Consider the following 19,724-nt stretch of genomic DNA (forward strand, 5'->3'; position numbering starts at 1 on the left):
TTGTATGTGACTTGGCTCATGAGGTTTGTGCACAACTAGCCACTCTTCATATCTCAACCTTGGACCATGATAAGTGCTTAACCTTGTAGCCTTTTCACTCAAATGTTCAACCTTTTTCTTCTGACTTCTTACTTCTTCTGACATCTTCCTCTGACCTTTTACAATGATTTTGCCTTATCTTTTAATAGTTTACTTCTGTTGTCTGTCTCATAATTGAATCCATTTATAAAATCCCATCACAGTCATCTGTCACTGCCTGTCACATTCAACGTATAAAGCCCTCACACTGTTAAATTTCTCAAGCCTAGTATCTGCGCCTGACTTGTATTCTGCTGACTTGTCAGCGCTAGACAACATTAAACAAAATCAAAATCATCCATGGAAAAATGTTGTGCTACTCTTGTTGCATAATCCACATGTCAAGTCCTCCAGTCACATGCTTACAATGTCCCTACATCAGGTGTTTTTACTAAAATATCACTTACAGAAAATGCTTTCATGAACTAAAATGGAACAGGCTCAAACACATATGCATTGAAGACCTGCCTTCCACCTCATTCATTGGTCAGGAGTCCTACCCAGTAACAGCGTATTCATTGCCAAACACTGTGCTCCCCATGATATCTACAGGGCAGACAATGATATCAACTAGCAGAAGGTCAACTCACCTGTGCAATTTCACAAACTGCCATTCAAAAAAATGCTTGTTCAAACTTTGTTCACAGGAGAGTTTTCCAGCAGTGATTTATTTAACAAAAAGGCAAAAATATTTAACAATATTTTAGTTTGGGATTTGGGGAGCAAATGACTGGATGACCTGACATGTGCATTATGACACATGAGTAGCATGAGAGTTTTTCACTAGTTTTTGATAATGTTTGCTGTTCTCCAGATTTGGTCACCATAGACACTACTATTCAATCAGAAACTTTGTTGAAAACATGAGATTAGCCGTCAGTGCAACCTACATTGGGTAAGCAACATATAGAAAAAATATCATTTTTGGATGGGGTATTCCTTTGAACGTCTTTGTATATACTGTGCATAAAGCTTCACTTCAATACATACAGTAGAATGTTATTCTATTAGGCAGTCATAATCTTGTGCAACCGCCTGATTTATATTATACTAAACTCTGTCAGCTTCTCTGGAAGAAAAATGGTGCTAATATCACCGCTAAATCTTACCTTGGCTACCTCAGAGAAGATGCTGTTTATTGAGGAAAGGTTGACTGCCAAGTGGCCTTCTGAAACAAACTTTCCAACAAATCCATAGACCTTTATTTCACTTTGATGTCTGGGACAGAGAGACTACTGCTTCAGCGGCCACTCTTTCCTCCATTTGCTTTGTCCATGAAGAACTTATGTACATTTTGATTTAGGTTGACAACTGTATCAGTCAGATGCAAGCCAGTCAGATGGAGACACTGCTATGTACAAGGACCTTTCACTTGTTTTTGCTTAGCCTTCCTGTTTTTCAGGATTTAAATCTACAATACAAATCAGAGTAATATCTGGAAAGTGGCAAGATTAGAGAGAAGGGAGATCCTACAGGCTGGACCAGATCTAACTATGCAACTTTTAATGCAATGCAGCACAATAATTGCATAGTTACATCTGGACCAGACTATACTATTGCAACTCGGTACATAAGAGTCCTTTGAGGTAAATTGGTGTCTCCCTGCTGTGGTGTTAAGAAAGCTGGTCTGGTGTTGAGTATGATTCTTTCACCACGCGGCTCATCTGCTCAGCAGAAGTAAACATGACGTAGAATGTGTTATTGTAAGAAAAATAAAGCACATGATAGATAGATAGATAGATAGATAGATAGATAGATAGATAGATAGATAGATAGATAGATAGATAGATAGATAGATAGATAGATAGATAGATAGATAGATAGATAGATAGATAGATAGATAGTTGGAATTTTATTTTTCCCACAGGGGAAATTTGGCTTTTAAGAGATGCTCTTTAACTAAATAAATACATAAATAGATAAATAAATACTGTGTATATATACAGTTTATACGCTGTGAGGGGTGGCCGGCAATATATTCCTGCCCACACCTCCAAGCCGCCAGATGGAGCCCTCCCAGCAGCATAGAGTTTCCCCGAATGCCAGCAGGGCCTCATGGGCCTTGTAGTTTTTACAACCAGCCCTGCTGGATACCATGGGGACCTCCAGGAGACACTGTAGGGAGGCTCAGGGAATTCTACATGCCCTATAACCCGGAAGTGCGTCCTGGTCACATGAACAGAAGGAACAACGTGCTTCCGGGATGAAGAAAAGGACTTTTTATCTGACCCGGAAGGAATAAGGAATCACATAGTCTGTAGGGTGGATCCACTTCCGAGTCAGGAGATATAAAAGGACCATAGGAAATCCCAGATGCTGAGCTAAGCTGGGAGGAAGGGTGGCTAAGTGTCTGGGAGTGGAGGATTGTGTATTGTTTATTGATTATTGTGAATTGTATGAGTATTGTGGAGTGGAGGGTACTTTGTGCACAGTATTATAATAAAAAGTCAAGATATTGGACTTTTACCTGGTGTTTGGCGTGGTACCTGAGGGTTCAAGGGAGCGATAGTGCCCCCTACTGTTACAACGCTCACACTATGGTTTGATCATACACCAGAATGACAAAAAAGGAAAAAAATTAAAAACAAAGAAAACTTCTGACTCAGTCCCAGTAAGACTTTATATAGGCTTATTGCTGTTGGTATAAAAGAGCCCCAGTAGCGTTTCTTGACACACTTCTGCTGAAGAATTTGTTCACTGAAAATCCTTAGTGTTACTGTGTCAGACAGGGGATGTGCAGCATTGTTCATAATGGCACTCAGTTTTGCCTTAATTCTTTCCTTCTCTATGACCTCCAGAGGCTTCAGAGTGCGTCCATAACTGAGCTGGCCCTTTTAATTAGCTTGTTGATTCAATATAGTCAAGGAAGAAAAGGGAAAAAAATATAAAAGACTATAAGAAGGTGTTAAATGGCATGTCTTAACCGTGAGATAGTGTTGTTGCCTTACACTTTGTTACAAAACATACTGAAATATCTAAACAATAGTATATGCAAACAGGACAGTTAAAGCAATTATTAAATAAGGACATTATTAAGCAATGAGAGGAGCTGTCTTTCTTAATTTAAGAGTAAAGTTTTAACATGTAAAATGATTAAACACCTCAGACACTGAGGAAGACAAACGCAAGTGTGGGTCTTGCCAAAGCTGGTACATTAAAGCTTTTCAATAGAAAGACAGCATGTGTCCATCAAAATTGACATAAAATTGAGCTCTTCTCTTCCTTCCAATTTATATCTGCAGCTCAAACACCATAATCACTCATCTCTGTCTCCATTTTACAACCTTGTTAGTTCAGTTCAGTCTCTACATGGGGCAATAAGCTATCCCCTAACCCAGGGTAGGAAACATCTCAGGACAGGGCAGACCATGATCTCAGTCATTACTGTTTCAATTGTGGTAATTTTTAGTTACACTAAAGGAAGCATTTTATGAAAGTAAAACTATTTTCATCTTGAAACATTCCTACGAGAGCCTGATGTTTTAGTGCTGGAAAAGGATTTGCTAATAGGCAAGTGCGTGACTTTGAAGTCACATTTCAAAGGCTGGAAAACCTATTGGTGCCTTTAACTTGAGCTCAAACAGGTCACAAAAACAAGTGTGTTAAACAAAACCTGTGCTTACTTGTGGATAATTATAATGTGCCATCTTTGGATCTTGTCTTGCTAACCTTCGGATTTTTAATATCGCTTCTTAAGAGAGCAACTAGACACACAGCAAAGGATGAATTTCTAAATTAACCTTTCTAATAAATGTAAAAAGAAACTACATGATATCAGGCCACCTCAAGTACATTTCCTCCCACTTGCTGTTGCGTGCTTATCCATACCCTAGAAGTGGCCATCAGGTTATACAAAAGCATAGAGGCCTTCTGTCAGAAAGAGTAGGCAAGAATTCTTAATGGAACTGTCAAAGAGAAGGACAAAAATCTGTGGAAGAAAGCTGGAGGACATGCTGCCATGACCAGGAGAACAATTCTCAATAATTTGTACAGGCAAGAGCAACTGGACCTGGTGCAGGTACAAAAGTAAAAACAAGTCATGAGTTAAATGACTACACAAAAATTAACTTCAAGTGAGTAAAAAAAAAAATTACCTGTCATGCCACCCCCTCAGAATGCCCACCCTACACCTTTTGTGTGCTTTTTTCTCCCTGGTCTCTTTCCCACTAGAAGTTTTCAGGCAATTGCTATATAATGCTGCATTCGGCTGTGAGCTGTTTTGTCATAAATCACTTCTAGCCCCTACTCAGCGTGCACTCTTTAATCTTAAATGTTCCTGTACTGTTTCACCTGTTTTGGATTCTAGTGTTTAAGACTATTTTTTGGCTACAATTTCATCTTCTGTTATGTCAAATCTAGCGAAGCTTCCTCATGGGCTGAACTAATAGGGAAGTAATGTAGCAAAGTTAGAAATGCATGACAAAAACACAGTGAGGCCCAAGCAAGCTAAGGATAAGGATTTGCCTCAATATCTGAGTCTTCATTCAGCAGATGTCTCATTACAGGTTTCACATATAAGAGCAAAATGGGTCTCTTAGCCTGTGTTAAACCTTTCTACCAATTAATAAACTTTTCATTGAATCATGCTGTTTTTAAATCTATACTGGGCCCACAATCTTCATGGAATTTCGGCAGGTTTCACTCCCTCTGCCTAAAGAAATCTGGCTAAAGTGTATTGTTTAACAATGGTGCAATCCTGGAACAGAGCATCCAGATTAATTTGACCCTGGCTTCAACTAGATGCATGTCTGAATTACTCATAACTGTGCACAGTGGAGGGTGGGTGACCAGCTGGCCTAGGTCATTCTGACTTTCATGATGCAGAAACAGATTACAATCAGACCTAACTATTAGATTTGCTAATTTCTGTCTTCTGACCATGGCCCTCCAGAAATTGATTTATCTCCTATGCCCCATCATAGGAGTTTTTTGTTTTCCTCTCCTCCGTGTCAGCTGGTCAAACAATCACATTCTGGAATCAAGAACTTCATCTACAGTCTAAATCAGCAGAACGTGCTATGGACTGTTTTAGTTGCTTTTGTATTGTTTCACTAACTTTAATAACATCAGACTCTTTCTACTCAATGGGTTGCAATGTAGATATACCTAGGTAAAATGTAGAGGTTAAATCACGTTATAGCGAATACCGAAGTAACAAAATTTTCGGACATTTTTTGGGCCTGGACAAATGTTAATAGAATATCATATTAAACAGATCTAATTTTAACGAATGTAAATCTTAGTATAATGAATGCTTTTTCGGCCATAAATGGCCATCGAAGATAGTAATGCGATGCAAAAAATACTTAATGCCACTCCGACACTTTCTGAACGTGGTTGTGGTTAAATTTTGCTTAAAAATATCCGGTTGATTTTGTATTTAGTATACTTACATTTTTGACAGATTATCACAGTATTAATTAATGTGGTATATCATTGTTTTTGTTGATTAATCTGTGGAAAGCACCTTGAGTTGCATGTAAATCTATGATTAGGTGCTATCTATCTATCTATCTATCTATCTATCTATCTATCTATCTATCTATCTATCTATCTATCTATCTATCTATCTATCTATCTATCTATCTATCTATCTATCTATCTATCTCTATCTATCTATCTATCTATCTATATAAATAAATGTATTATCATTATTATTATAAGCCACCATGAACATGTTGTATTGCATCAGCTTCAATCCATTGTGGCTACAGTGTAATTTTGAAATTGCTTTCACTTTTTGACTAACCCTCGTATTTCTTGTCTTCCCCTCATATTGACAGAGAGGATCCTTTTCTCAGTTTGGTCCAAGAGTTCTCTTGCATGTACGACATTTCAATTGTATTTAGATGAAGACTGGCTCTGCCATTCTAGAATTCTTCTTCTTTTTGACACATTTTTTTGTGTTTCCAAATATTACTGAGTCGCGATTAGAAGTTCTGGTATGTGCTCCTCTCAGGTTCGCTCCAATTTGCTTTGGACGGAAACATTCTCAAGTGTTTTTGTTTCTAGGCTCTAATCCTACATTCAATGTAGAGGAAAATCATTTATAAATCTTTTTTAGTTTCCTACACATAATAATTTCCAATCCAGTGATTTTTCCAGAAGCATACCAATTTAGAGATGACAGAACTTAACAGAATTTTTTTTCTCCAGTTAAAGGATAAGTTCAGCATTTTATTGAACAATAGGTTATGATTTATGCCACAATTTTTGATTTTATATGTTTTATATAACTATGTTGTTATTATTATTTGACCACCCTACAAAAATGGGGATGGTTGGATGGATATTTTTTGCCTCCCCAGACAAGCCAAATGCCCATCCACACATGATGTTCTGGTCACACCTCTGCCATGGACTCCAGTTAAATCAGTCATTAAGAAATGGAAAGAGTGTGGTACAGCTGTAAATCGGCCATCCACAAAAACTGAGTGTAAAAGAAGAACACTAGTGAGGGAATCCTCCAGGATACGTATGAGAACTCTGAAGGAGTTACAAACTACAGTGACTGAGACTGGAGAGTCTGTGCAAACAACAACTGTTGACCGGGTGCTTCACCAGGAATAGCTTTATGGGAAAGTGGCAAAGAGAAAGCCGCTGTTAAAAAATGTGCATGGCCTCTGAGCTAAAGTTTGCCAAAAACACATGGGAGTCTCTGAAGTCAGCTAGAAGAATGTTTCATAGTCTAACAAGACCAAAATTGAGCTTTTTGGCCATTAGTTTAAAAGCCATGGTTGGGCATAATCCAAACACTGCATATTATCAATAGCACACAATCCCCACTATGGTGGTGGCAGCATCATGTTGTGGGGTTGCTTCTCTGCAGCGTGCCCTAGAAGAATTGTGAGTGTAGAGTGTGAAATGAATGCAGCAAAATACAAGCAGTCTGTAAGAAACATGTACCTCGGGAGAAGGTTTGTTTTCCAGCAACAATCCCAAGCATACAGTCAAAGTTGCACAAACATGGTCTTAAAACAACAATGTTAATGTCCTGGGGCCTCAGTTATAAAATGTTGCATGGATTCAAGTGTAAAAATATGCACATGCCAAAAAAACAGGAAAATGTATACGTTAAAAAAAAATTTAAACATGGCATAAACACATTTCTACTTAATTTACAATTTATAAATTATAGTCACCTTGTAAATATGTGTATGTGAGTGTGCCACGAAACACTGACCTGAAATATCCGTATATGTAGCATGCTAATCAACATCATGCATATTTAAGCACAATGCTGTCGAACTTTATTGGCTGGCAGAGAAGCTCCCTCCTGACATGTCGAGACCCCGCCCCCTGCATTGAAAAGTATCTGGCTGTGCTCCACAACTGAGAGCACAAGATCAGGTACGACATTATAGAAACTCTCCTTTGTGCTATGGGGGAATGGGAAAGGTGTAAGGCACCACCATCTGAGCGGGTAGCCACTATCACCTGGCAAATGTAATGACATGATTGCTGTTACAATGAAAAGTACAGGCCATATGAAACACTGAGGGTTCAGCCAGTTACCTTACTGACAAGGCAGCCATTACATACATTACCATCACATCTGCCAAAGTTACTTTGCCGCAAAATAAATGAATCACAGATATCCCAAATATATCAAAGATATCCCACATTTACTTGGATTATTATCACTAACTAATACAGTACTAGGATCATTTCTAATAAATGTAAGTACAGTGGAACCTCGGTTCACGAACGTCTCGGTACACGTACAAATCGGTTTACGACCAAAATGTTCGCCAAACTTTTGCCTCGGTTTACGAGCACAAACTTGGTATACGAACAAGCCAGGTTCCCTTTCGGTTTGTCCATGTTCAGTCTCTCCCTGTGCATTTCCTGTGCAGCAAGCAAAAGAGAGAGTGAGAGAGCGCGACACACGCACACACACCCACATACACACACACACAGGCAGCGCAAGAGAGAGACAGATGCACACACACACAGGCAGCACGAGAGAAAGCCACACACACACAGGCAGCGCGAGAGAGAGACAAACACTCAGACACACAGGAGCGTGCGCGAGAGACACACAGGCGCTCCAGGCTCGCAAAAGAGAGAGACACACACACACAGGCAGCGCCAGAGATAGAGAGAAAGAGAGAGAGAGAGAGAGAGAGAGAGAGAGAGACGCACACACACAGGCAGCACGAGAGAGAGACAGACGCGCACATACACAGGAGCGTGCGGGAGACAGAGGCGTGCACACACACAGAAGCCGCTAGAGAGACACACAGGCGCTCCAGGCTCGCAAAAAAGAGACACACGCACACACACACACAGGCGCGCACGCGAGAGAGAGAGAGTGAGTGAGCGAGAGAGGGAGGGAAGCATAAGGTAGAAAAGGCTTGTTTTTGTTTTCAGTTCTGTTTACAGTGATCGGTTCGTAGCCTGCATTGTTGCAATGTTACTTTTCTTGGTGGTTTATTAAATTACGGATTTTTCAAATGTTCATTTTTTTCTCCTGTGCTTAAAACTCATTTAAAAAAAAGTGTTTTTAGCGAGCAGTTCCTAGCACTATAGCACGAACTCTTGCAGTGTTAGTTTTCTCTGTTGTTCAAGGTTTTCTCAGTGTTATTCAATGTTTTTACATTTAGTTTACTATTATGCTGTGCATTCTATGGTGTAATTAACTATATTTGTGCTTAAAAATAAAAAAATATATATATTTACATACAGTTCGTATGGTCTGGAACGGATTAATTGTATTTACATACAATCCTATGGGGGAAATTGCTTCAGTTCACGACCAAATTGGTTTACGACCAGAGTTTTGGAATGAATTATATCGTGAACCGAGGTTCCACTGTATACTAAAAATAAAATCACCTGGGTATTGTTAAGCAAAAGTGCAAAACAAACCTTCACTCTTATCAGAAAAAGGTTTTCTAATTAAAATATTTCTACATTAAAGTTGACAATAAAACAAAGAAATCTAATTAATATTTATAAAAATAAATATATATAGTATGGAAAAAGCAGCTTCACTCTCGCTAGGTGCCCTTGTTGCAATACGAGCACAGCATAGTGCTCTGATTAAGTCAGGAGAACCGAACACTGAGGCAAATTGACCCTACACCAGGCAAAAACTGAATATAGCGCCTTGCCAGTCACTTAATGGCTTCCAGCACAACCATTATGATGGAAGCTGAGATATTCCTGACCTGTCAGCCAGTTCTCTGAGAAGTGACTATAGATATCAGACATAAACTCATGAAAAACCAAAAAAGTTCTTCAGTGCAAATATGCCGCATTGGCCCTCTTAAGAAGGAACTAAAATGATGTCTGTACATCATATTCATCACATTTGAGGTGTAATATGTTTGTCACATTAATGCATATTATTAATAACAGCTCGGTGATACGAATTGTTATGTGTGCGAGTGGTCATTTAGCTGATTTGCCTGCATTTCCCTGATTACAATACAATACAATATAATTTATTTTTATTTGGCTCAAAATCACGCATGGAGTGCTGCAAAGGGCTTTAACAGGCCCTGCCCTTTGACAGTCTTGACTCTCTAAGATGACAAGGAAAAAACTCTCAAAAAAGCCCTTGTAGGGAAAAAAATGGGAGAAACCTTGGGAAAGGCAGTTCAAAGAGAAACCCCTTTCCAGGTGGGTTGGGTGTGCCGTGGGTGTCAAGAAAAGGGGGGTAAATAAAATACACAGAACAGAACACAAGTAATCCTCAATACAATATAATAGAGTGTCTCACACGCGTGTTTAGGAGGCAACTAAAGGGCCTGAGTACATGTAATTCCATGCAGCACCAGAGGGTGGTGAAGTGCACTAATTCTTTCTCTCGATCTCTTGCAGACCATTCTAGGGAAATCCCACCCGGCTCTGGGGCAGCCAACGACGTCACTTCCAGTTCCGGTCACGATGACATCATTTCCACTAATGGCCTTTAAAGCCGCCACCTTGTTGATACTAAGACAGTTCTGTTTTGGGCTCAGTTGTGTGAACATGTCTATGATTTTGAATCAGTTTTGCAGCCGGGAAAAATTATACGGGTGGCTGCCCCAAATCTTTGCAATGTCTAATGGCCATTTTTCTACAAGTGCAATAGAAATATTACAAGTACAGAGCAGAATTCAACAGTGGATGATGTCACATAATACGATTTGGATTGATTAAGGGTGTCCTTTGTGGCAGACAGCCAGGGACCTTGCCCAGCCGGGACATCCCTATTATGGAATCCCAAACCTTATTTCCCAATTGTTCTGAAATTTTGCGTATGCATGGGTCAGAGTTGCCATAAATATACATTTAATCCCCTGACAAGTTTTCTTTTATGAATCCTGACATTTGCATGGGAAGTTGCATACACAAGCTTTATAAATGAATCCAATTGAGAATTTGTGGCTGGACTTGGAGAAGGCCATTCACTTGTGATCCTCAGTCAGTGTGACAGAGCCTGAGCAGTTTAGAGGAAGAAGAACAGAGGAAAACGTGCAAGGTCCAGATATGCAAAGCTGATAGAGACCTGGGCATACAGACTCAAGGCTGTCATGGCTGCCAACGGTGCATCTACTAAATACCGACTTCTGTTTATGCAATCAACTATTTTATGTTTTCTATTTGTAATTAATTTAGCCCATTTTGCAGGGACCTGTTTTCACTTTATCATTAAGGAGTCCTTTTCTGTTGATCATTGTCAAAAATAAGTAAATAAATCCACTGAGATGCAATGCTGTATAACAATAAAATGTGAAAGGGTCTTTCCATAGTCACTCTTTGGGACACAAAAGAAGAGACAGAAAGAGAGCCAGGGAGACATCAAGGCCACAGCCAGCTGTTCTGAGACAGCTTACTATGCACAGAAGTCATGCAGAAAACAACATATTTCAAGTTTTTTTCATGTACTGTTGTGGTTGCTGCCTGATGTGATGTAATGAATTCCATAAATTGTAGCTGAATTCAGTCTCTGTGTCCCACAAAGTCACCCTTTATTTTATTTTGGAGTTTCAGCTCTGGGTCCAAAGTAGTTTCTGTTGAATGGGTGAAAGAGAGAAAAGGCAGGGCGCCTGTTTAGTCTGCACTTTAGCTTGACGCTCTTTAGCTGCACATATGGTCATGGCAGAGCAGGGTTCAGTTTTTTACAGTTCTCAGAAACTGGTAAGAATTTGACATGCAAAGCCCGACTTTTGCCCTGTAGCTAAAAGATCAGGCATCTGCCTAGCACACAATAGCCCCCTCCGCTTTCCTGGTGTACTTTTTCTTCAAAGAGAACGAACATAATTAATGAGCAGTTAGATTTAATAGGGAATAGAGACGTGCAGAAGGTCTTCATATCACAAGTGACTGTCTGGTGGGAATCTCAGCCTTGGCTCTCAGATTGATTAGCAGGGTCTGTTTGTATTTGGGGATGTTTGGCAAAGAGGAGTTCTGCAGCACATCTTTCAGAAGTGTGAGCGGGGGCAGCCGAAGGCAGCTCCAAGCAGGCAAAGAAGAGAAGACAAGGAAAGGCGCAGAACAAGTGAGGCAGAATAAATGACTTGTGTGATGTGGAGCTGCTGCTCATCATGTTTACCCTGGCATCTGCTGGCACCGAATCTCCTAGGCATCAAAATGTAGGTGAACTCACCTCCCTGGACTCGGGAAATACAGTTGTCATGTCATAGCTGTAGGAAATTTTTTTTTTTTTTTTTTTTTGGAACACGATATGGGACTACGCTGCTCTAAAGCCAAGAAACGGCACACTCGTCGGCTAAAAGGTACTTCAGCAATGCCTGCTCCACAAGTTTTTGTTGTTTCTGCTGCTTTTAACTTGTTCCACTTTCTTTAAAATTCCTCTGCTGTTTTTTTTTTCTTGGCCAGTATTTGTTAGTAGTTTGATGTACTGTAGGTGTCAAGGGGCTTAAAGCAGTTTCTGCATCCAAAAGGCTTAAATCAGAGTTATTCTGTTCTGTCAGGCATTTACATTCTTTCTTTATTTTAGTTCATTATACTTAAATGTACCGATCATTTTATTTTACTTTGTACTTTCAATCCTTTGGCTAAAGGCACAAATAATCCTTCAGCCAGCACAATAAATTTCTGAGGCAGCTGGTCACAATGCTGTTAGTAACGTCTTAGACAGAGAACACGTCAAGGGTGCCACTGCTCTGAGACTCTTAAGGTTTAGTAAAAGTCAATGAGAAATAACCAAACCAACCTTTGCAGCCAAATAACAATCTTAATACTAAAAGAAAATAAAATGTAAAGAGTATCAGAAAACATCTTGATTCTCCAATTATTGCTTGCTTATCTTAACAATTAATATCAAAAGACAGATTTTCAGATTTCTGTCAGTGATTATCAAAAAACACAAAATGTACAAGATCAGCTTACTAATGCTACTCAATTTACAGAGTAAGTGCATGTTTCAATGTTTTTATTTAGTTTTGATTGATTTATCAGCCAGAGCAGCATAATAGCAAAAACTAAACTGCATGTTTATCACACAAAACAGAAAATGGTTTGTCCTGAAAGTGAACGAGAACTTTAAATCAGGCCACCCAGTCAAGAAACTGTGAGCGACTGTGCGTTATTATGAACATTAAGTAGTAACGTGAAAGGCGAAGTGGACAAAGGAATGAAGATTGTCTGTCTGCCTGCAGTGAGCTAGAGAAGAACTTCATAAAATGTTAACGAAGCTTTTTGTCTGCTTATATGCCTCCATGCAGTGCCATCCTGTTGCAAGTTCTGTATTATATGGCATCCTTTTGTGTGCCATATAAATACCGTATATGTATATAAATATGCATAGAATTATATTTATATAGAATATATACTGCATTTTTATACGTGTGTGTAATGTATGTGATAGTGTACAATACATAATCTACTGTAATACACAATGGGGTTTGTTAAGTTTTATATAAATAAGCAGTAAATTTATGCACAGAAAAAGTGGTGAATTCAGCAGGCATGGCAGACCTTCTAGTACCACCTTACTCTATTCATGAAACTGGTCCTTGACACTCCTGAAATAACCTGTAGTACTGTGAGGCTTATAACAACTGAGAACATCCTCTCCAGCAGTCACTGGCGTGTGCGCAACTAGTGTTCCTTTATATAAGCCACCAAATTATTATTTAGAACAGTACTTGTACACATTATTCATCCATCCATCCATATTAAAACCTACTCATCTTGAGCAGGGTTGCAGGGAAGCCTGTCCCAGCATGCATTGGGCACAAGGCAGGAACAACCCCTGGACTGGGTTCCAGTTTATAACAGGGTGACCATACACACTGTATTTTTGTTTCTGTCTATCTATCTATCTATCTATCTATCTATCTATCTATCTATCTATCTATCTATCTATCTATCTATCTATCTATCTATCTATCTATCTATCTATCTATCTATCTATCTACGCTGCAAAAATGAAATCTAAGCAAGTGGAAAATTATTTACATCATGACATTAAATCTAATTTTGCATATTGTAAGAAATATTGACTTATCAAAAAATGTGTACTTACAATTATTTGGCTAACTTTAAGAAATCTTGTCAAGTAAATTTTGTTTACCCCATTGGCAGAAGTTTTTGCTAAATAAAAGCAAAACAACTCCCATTTAAAGTTTTTTTTGGTCTAGTTTTTGCATATGAATTTTTTGCATTGTATCAGTTATATGGTGCCTTTCCTGCCTATTTATGAAATATATGTGGTACCTGCATGCAATTCTTGTCCTCGTCATTAACTACGAGCAGTTTGCAGGATCTCTGTGTTCATGCTGGATTTCACCAAGTGCTCCAATTTCCTCCTTTACCCAAAAGATTCCCTTTTTGGATTAACTCTGCACAAGCCCAATGTGAATGAGAGTGGTTGTGTGCGCAGACGGGCCACTGTCCTGTCCTAGGTTTGGTTCTTTTCCCTTCACCCAGCACTCCTGGGACATGTGGCTACAGAAAGTGGATAAGCAGATCGGTGTGTATTGATTTATTCATTTATTTTAGCCCACAGTTTATCCCAATAGGCTTGCACACTGGTTAGTTCTTCTGCCTCACATACCCTGCTTCCTCGATTCAGTCCCATGCCTGATCATTGTTTGTGAGGATTTTGCATTATCTGTCTGTGTGTGCAGGGGTTTTTCTCCTGTTGTTCTGCTTTTCCTCTCATGTCTTCAGTCATGCCTGGTATGTGAGTATAGACCTCACAATGGACCCTTGGTTGTCTTCTGCCTTTTTTTCTGTGCTGCTGTGATAGATTTTGGTACCTTACAGCTCTGAAATAGCTTAAGCAGCTTTCAGAACATATATATATATATATATATATATATATATATATATATATATATATATATATATATATATATATATAAGCTTAGTCCAATAAAAGGTCCCGTGAAACTGGAGTCTATCCCAGCAGCATCAAAGACACAGCAGGACTTCAGATAGGGCAGCATTCCATTTCTGGGTACAATTCCCTACACACTTACATTTATATGTAAAGGATAAATAACTTAACTGAATTCAGGTCCTTATAACAAATGAATTTGCATTGCACATTTTAGCCTATCTGATCCTCAGGATTTGGTCTTTAACTACATTTCAGGTGGGCCAGATTCCCCAATTTCCTGCACAATTGCACACCTATTTTTCACACTAAATGCTTAAGTACACTCCCCACATCCTGCTTATCTAACTTCTATACATGCATACCTATAGTAAATATGAACTGTAGTTGTGTTCATAAATCAAAAGGAAAATCCTTGATAGCAGAGAAGAATGCTTTTGAGGTTAACTTAGTGAGCACTTGGCAGGAATTCACTGCTGTGTCAGTAGCTGGATGTTAAAATTGCTTACATTTTAGGCTTGTAGCCCTGCTGTAATATTCTTACTGGATTAGCAGTGAACTGCAGCACTACATCACTTAGACTCATTGTACATGAAGAGGAAAATGTAGTAATAATAATTTAAAAGGAAAAAAAAAGAATGGAGATAAGCTTATTGGCTATATGCATTCTAAAAACGTCATCGTCCTGACTGAATTTGTTTTATTATCTGTATAATATCTGCATTTTTCCAAATGCTTTTGGTAAATTAGGATAAAGTTCATTAAAACAAAGTTTATTTCATTGAAGAATATGACTTAATGAGTTTTATGAATTGGAAAAAGGAAATCCAGAAAGAATCTGAAGTAAATCAACAGACTGAAAATTAGCTAATAGCTGAAATGTTTGGAAAGTGCCCTGTGTTAACTTGGTAAAGTAAACGCTACTTAATGTGGCCCTTTTAATGGAGTTTTGGGAGAGATGGTGTCTACCCTCCCCTGCAGGGAAACAAACTGTCTGAAAAAATGTCAATGGAGTCAGCAAACAACAGGCTTGTGACACCAAACAGAGGGACCTTCACTGTGAGGATGGCATGCCCGGGGTGGAAATATGGAACAGAGCTGCATAAAAAGGAGAGGATGTTATGCCGGGACCTGAAATGAACCTGTCCCTTCATCTTATTTCTCCATTATGTGTATTGACAGGGTACAGTATGGGCTCTCTTTTATATGCAGCTCTCCGTGTCCACACAAGGTCAGCTGCATCTTCACATTCACGTGTTACTTTTGCCTCCACATGGGTTTAATTCACACCCCTTCCACTAAGTGCTGGTGAAATACAAACACTGAAAAAGGAAAATGCTTCCAGATTAAACGAGAATGTGCAAAACAGGGAAAATTGAACAGTATGATGCAGGGCCTGGATGTGTTATTGGTTGAGATGCTCAAGTATTATTGCTGCTAGCAGGAACCTTTGTTGCTCCTGTATCGGTGATTTCATGTCCGCCTAAATAGATTTACTTTGAACTGCTATAGTGAAGGTTGAACTCATAAGACCCATTTTCAGTTCCCAGCTCGACTGTTTGTGTGCAGTTTCCACATTTTCCTGTATCCACATGGCTTTTCTCCAAGTGACCTCTGGCATCCCAAAGTCAGCATGTTATGCTAATTAGAAATAAGTGTGGATGTGTGCCCAGGGACTGGTAGGAACCCCATCCAGCAACTGTTCCTGTCCTATGCCTGATATTGTCCATTATCTTCTGGATTTTCAACAACAACAACAAAAACATTTATTTATATAGCACATTTTCATACAAAAAGTAGCTCAAAGTGCTTTACATAATGAAGAAAAGAAATAACAGAGAAAATACAAAATTAAAATAAGATAACATTAGTTAACATAGAAAAGGAGTAAGGTCCGATGGCCAGGGTGGACAGAAAAAACAAAAAAAAAACTCCAGAAGGCTGGAGAAAAAAAATAAAATCTGTAGGGGTTCCAGGCCACAAGACCGCCCAGTCCCCTCTGGGCATTCTACCTAACATAAATGAAATAGTCCTCTTTGTAGTTTGGGTTTTTCACAGAGTCACTTGATGCTGATGGTCATACAGATTTCTGGCTTTTAATCCATCCATCATTGTTGGAACATCATGGTGCTTTGGGTAGATGGTGGTGGTGCAAGCCACCACCAAAAGGACACCGGAAAAGGAAACAGAAGAGAGAGTAGGGGTTAGTACAGATTTTGAATGAATAGTTATTATAATGAATTAGATATACAGAGTATCAGGATTAAATTACAGTGAAGTTATGAAAAGACCATGTTAAAGTAATGTGTTTTCAGCAGTTTTTTAAAGTGCTCCACTGTATTAGCCTGGCGAATTCCTACTGGCAGGCTATTCCAGATTTTAGGTGCATAACAGCAGAAGGCCGCCTCACCACTTCTTTTAAGTTTTGCTCTTGGAATTCTAAGGAGACACACAGTTGAGGATCTGAGCTTACGATTTGGAATATAAGGTGTCAGACATTCCGATATATAAGATGGGGCGAGATTATTTAAGGCTTTATAAACCATAAGCAGAATTTTAAAGTCAATTCTGAATGACACAGGTAACCAGTGTAGTGACATCAAAACTGGAGAAATGTGTTCGGATTTTCTTTTCCTGGTAAGGATTCTAGCAGCTGCATTCTGCACTAGTTGCAAACGATTTATGTCTTTTTTGGGTAGTCCTGAGAGGAGTGCGTTACAGTAATCTAGCCGACTGAAAACAAATGTGTGAACTAATTTCTCTGCATCTTTCGATGATATAAGAGGTCTAACTTTTGCTATGTTTCTTAGGTGAAAAAATGCTGTCCTAGTGATCTGACTAATATGCGATTTAAAATTCAGATTACAATCAACGGTTACCCCTAAGCTTTTTACCTCCGTTTTGACTTTTAATCCTAATGCATCCAGTTTATTTCTAATAGCCTCATTGTATCCATTATTGCCCATCACTAAGATTTCAGTTTTCTCTTTATTTAATTTGAGCAAGTTACTATTCATCCATTCTGAGATACAGGTTAGACATTGTGTTAGCGAATCAAGAGATTCGGGGTCATCAGGTGCTATTGATAAATACAGCTGTGTGTCATCAGCATAGCTGTGGTAGCTCACGTTATGTCCCGAGATAATCTGACCTAATGGAAGCATGTAGATTGAGAAGAGTAGCGGACCCAGGATAGAGCCTTGTGGAACACCATATAGGATATCACGTGTCTTTGAATTATAATTACCACAACTAACAAAGAATTTTCTCCCTGCCAGGTAGGATTCAAACCAATTTAAGACACTGCCAGAGAGGCCCACCCATTGACTAAGGCGATTCTTAAGAATATTATGATCAATGGTGTCAAATGTGGCACTCAGATCTAAGAGGATGAGAACAGATAAATGGCCTCTGTCTGCATTTACTCGCAAGTCATTTACTACTTTAACGAGTGCAGCTTCTGTGCTGTGATTTGTTCTAAAACCTGACTGAAATTTATCAAGAATAGCATGTTTATTGAGGTGCTCATTTAACTGTATAATGACTGCCTTCTCTAGAATTGTTCTTAAGAAAGGCAGGTTAGAGATGGGTCTATAATTTTCAAGAGCAGAGGGGTCGAGATTATTTTTCTTAAGTAGGGGTTTAACTACAGCAGTCTTAAGACAGTCTGGGAAGACCCCCGTATCTAATGACAAATTTACTATGTCAAGAACATTATCAATAAGCACGCCCGATACTTCTTTGAAAACATTTGTTGGTATTGGGTCAAGGGCACAGGTGGAGGGTTTCATTTGAGAAATTATTTTATGTTTTCACATTCTTTTTCTGGAAAAAGTGTGGATAAAGGGGAGGAAAACTTTTACTGGATTTTCTGCCTCACTCCACGCTGCCTGTGCAACTTGGCCACAGAGAGCTTAAACAACTTGGCACATCCACATAAAAACGACAAGGGTGAGCTTTCTTGAAGGATTTTACAAGACGTACCTCGTTGTAAACTGAAATATATCCCAAAAAACACAGGTATTTACAGGTGTAGAACCAAAAACAATAAATAATGATTTACAAAGCAATACACAGCAGACAGTATACATTAAACAATAAAGCTTTAAAAGACACATACAAGGCAAGTGATTTCCACGGTCAGATCGAGACAAACAGAAGCACGTAGACAGAGGTTCAAATTGCTGCATACCACAACTAACCAGACCCAGGGGTTTATATACCTTAAAGATACATTTCGGATGTGACCGAAACAAGAGATAAAGGGGTGCCTACGTGAGACACATGGGTTGTATTGTATTCAAATGTTTATTATGGGACCTACATGCTTTGTGTGAGTTTCATAGACATTTATAACACCATTGTGACTGTGGGACGTGATTGACAGGTATGGTAATAAATGACAAGACAAAGGTGGAGCACAGTTCGACAAATAACAGCATGTGGGGCAGAACACTGGATGTTAATCTGACTGTGTGCTGTGCATAAGTTATTGTAAGACAAAGAGAAGGCATATGGTGTAATGCTGAACCCTGGGAGTGTGGGAGGTCTCTGTCGCTCCCGAGTAATGAATTCTATATTTGTAACAAGGTCAGATCAAGACCTCCATGGACCCTTGGGTTTTGAAGCTCAAAAGGCTTCCCTCACCTCACTGTCCCACTAGGTGTCCATATATACAGTATTCACGCATTATGAGCAATCATATATGTCAGTTATAAATGAGGATGAGAGATTGAAATAGAACACTCCAAACTTTATACCAGGTCAGCTTCAACTTCCTTTTTGTTCATCTTTGTATTTCAATGAATATAACAAACTAATTGATGACTGCAACATCACATCTATGGGAAGTCAACTTTCTTCTGATAACACAGTTAACGAACAGCTAACAGTTTTAAAAGGACTATGCCACTTTGTGGCAAAAAGATGGTAGAGAACTGATTATTTCTGGGTTTGCATATTTGCACCAAATTAAAATAAAAGTCCATTTGTTCGGGTTTGCCATAGTTTGGTACGTCTTTTTCCCTGCGTTGTCATCCAAATCTGCTGCATGTCGGTGTTAAGGGACGCCACAGAATCAGATGCTCATTGCTTCGTTGATGCTAGACGCTTCGACATTAGCCTGACTATCTGTAAGTCACCTTCATTAGTCTCAACTGCACAATTTACAGCTGCTCAAATAATCATTTTGGTTTGTTTTTTTTTCCAAAACATTGTCTTTTACTTTTATCTCTTTTTACTTTCTGTTTTTTTTTCACTACACTACGGGGCTCTCATTTATTTGGACTTTTGCTCTTTTGCGATGTTTTGGTGTGACTGGATGTGTTTATAATTGGTAGGAATGAAG

At 38.9% G+C, this 19,724-nt stretch overlaps 1 protein-coding gene across 2 annotated transcripts in view; it reads left to right on the top strand.

Annotated features, from left to right (window-relative positions):
• LOC114647101 (rho GTPase-activating protein 22-like) overlaps positions 1-19,724 on the top strand; it is a 245,640-nt gene that overhangs the window by 85,535 nt on the left and 140,381 nt on the right. Inside the window, exon 1 of one of the 2 annotated variants that reach the window (XM_051923800.1) lies at positions 11,405-11,807. The exons of the other annotated variant lie outside the window; for it this stretch is intronic. Within the exon in view, the coding sequence (XP_051779760.1) occupies positions 11,756-11,807 (52 nt within the window). The 5' untranslated portion in view covers positions 11,405-11,755. Of the gene's footprint in view, positions 1-11,404; positions 11,808-19,724 lie in introns of those variants that run through there. 2 annotated transcript variants of the gene reach the window in all.

The sequence above is a fragment of the Erpetoichthys calabaricus genome, chromosome 2 (assembly GCF_900747795.2).
Source record: "Erpetoichthys calabaricus chromosome 2, fErpCal1.3, whole genome shotgun sequence".
NCBI classification, from domain to species: Eukaryota; Metazoa; Chordata; class Cladistia; order Polypteriformes; family Polypteridae; genus Erpetoichthys; species Erpetoichthys calabaricus.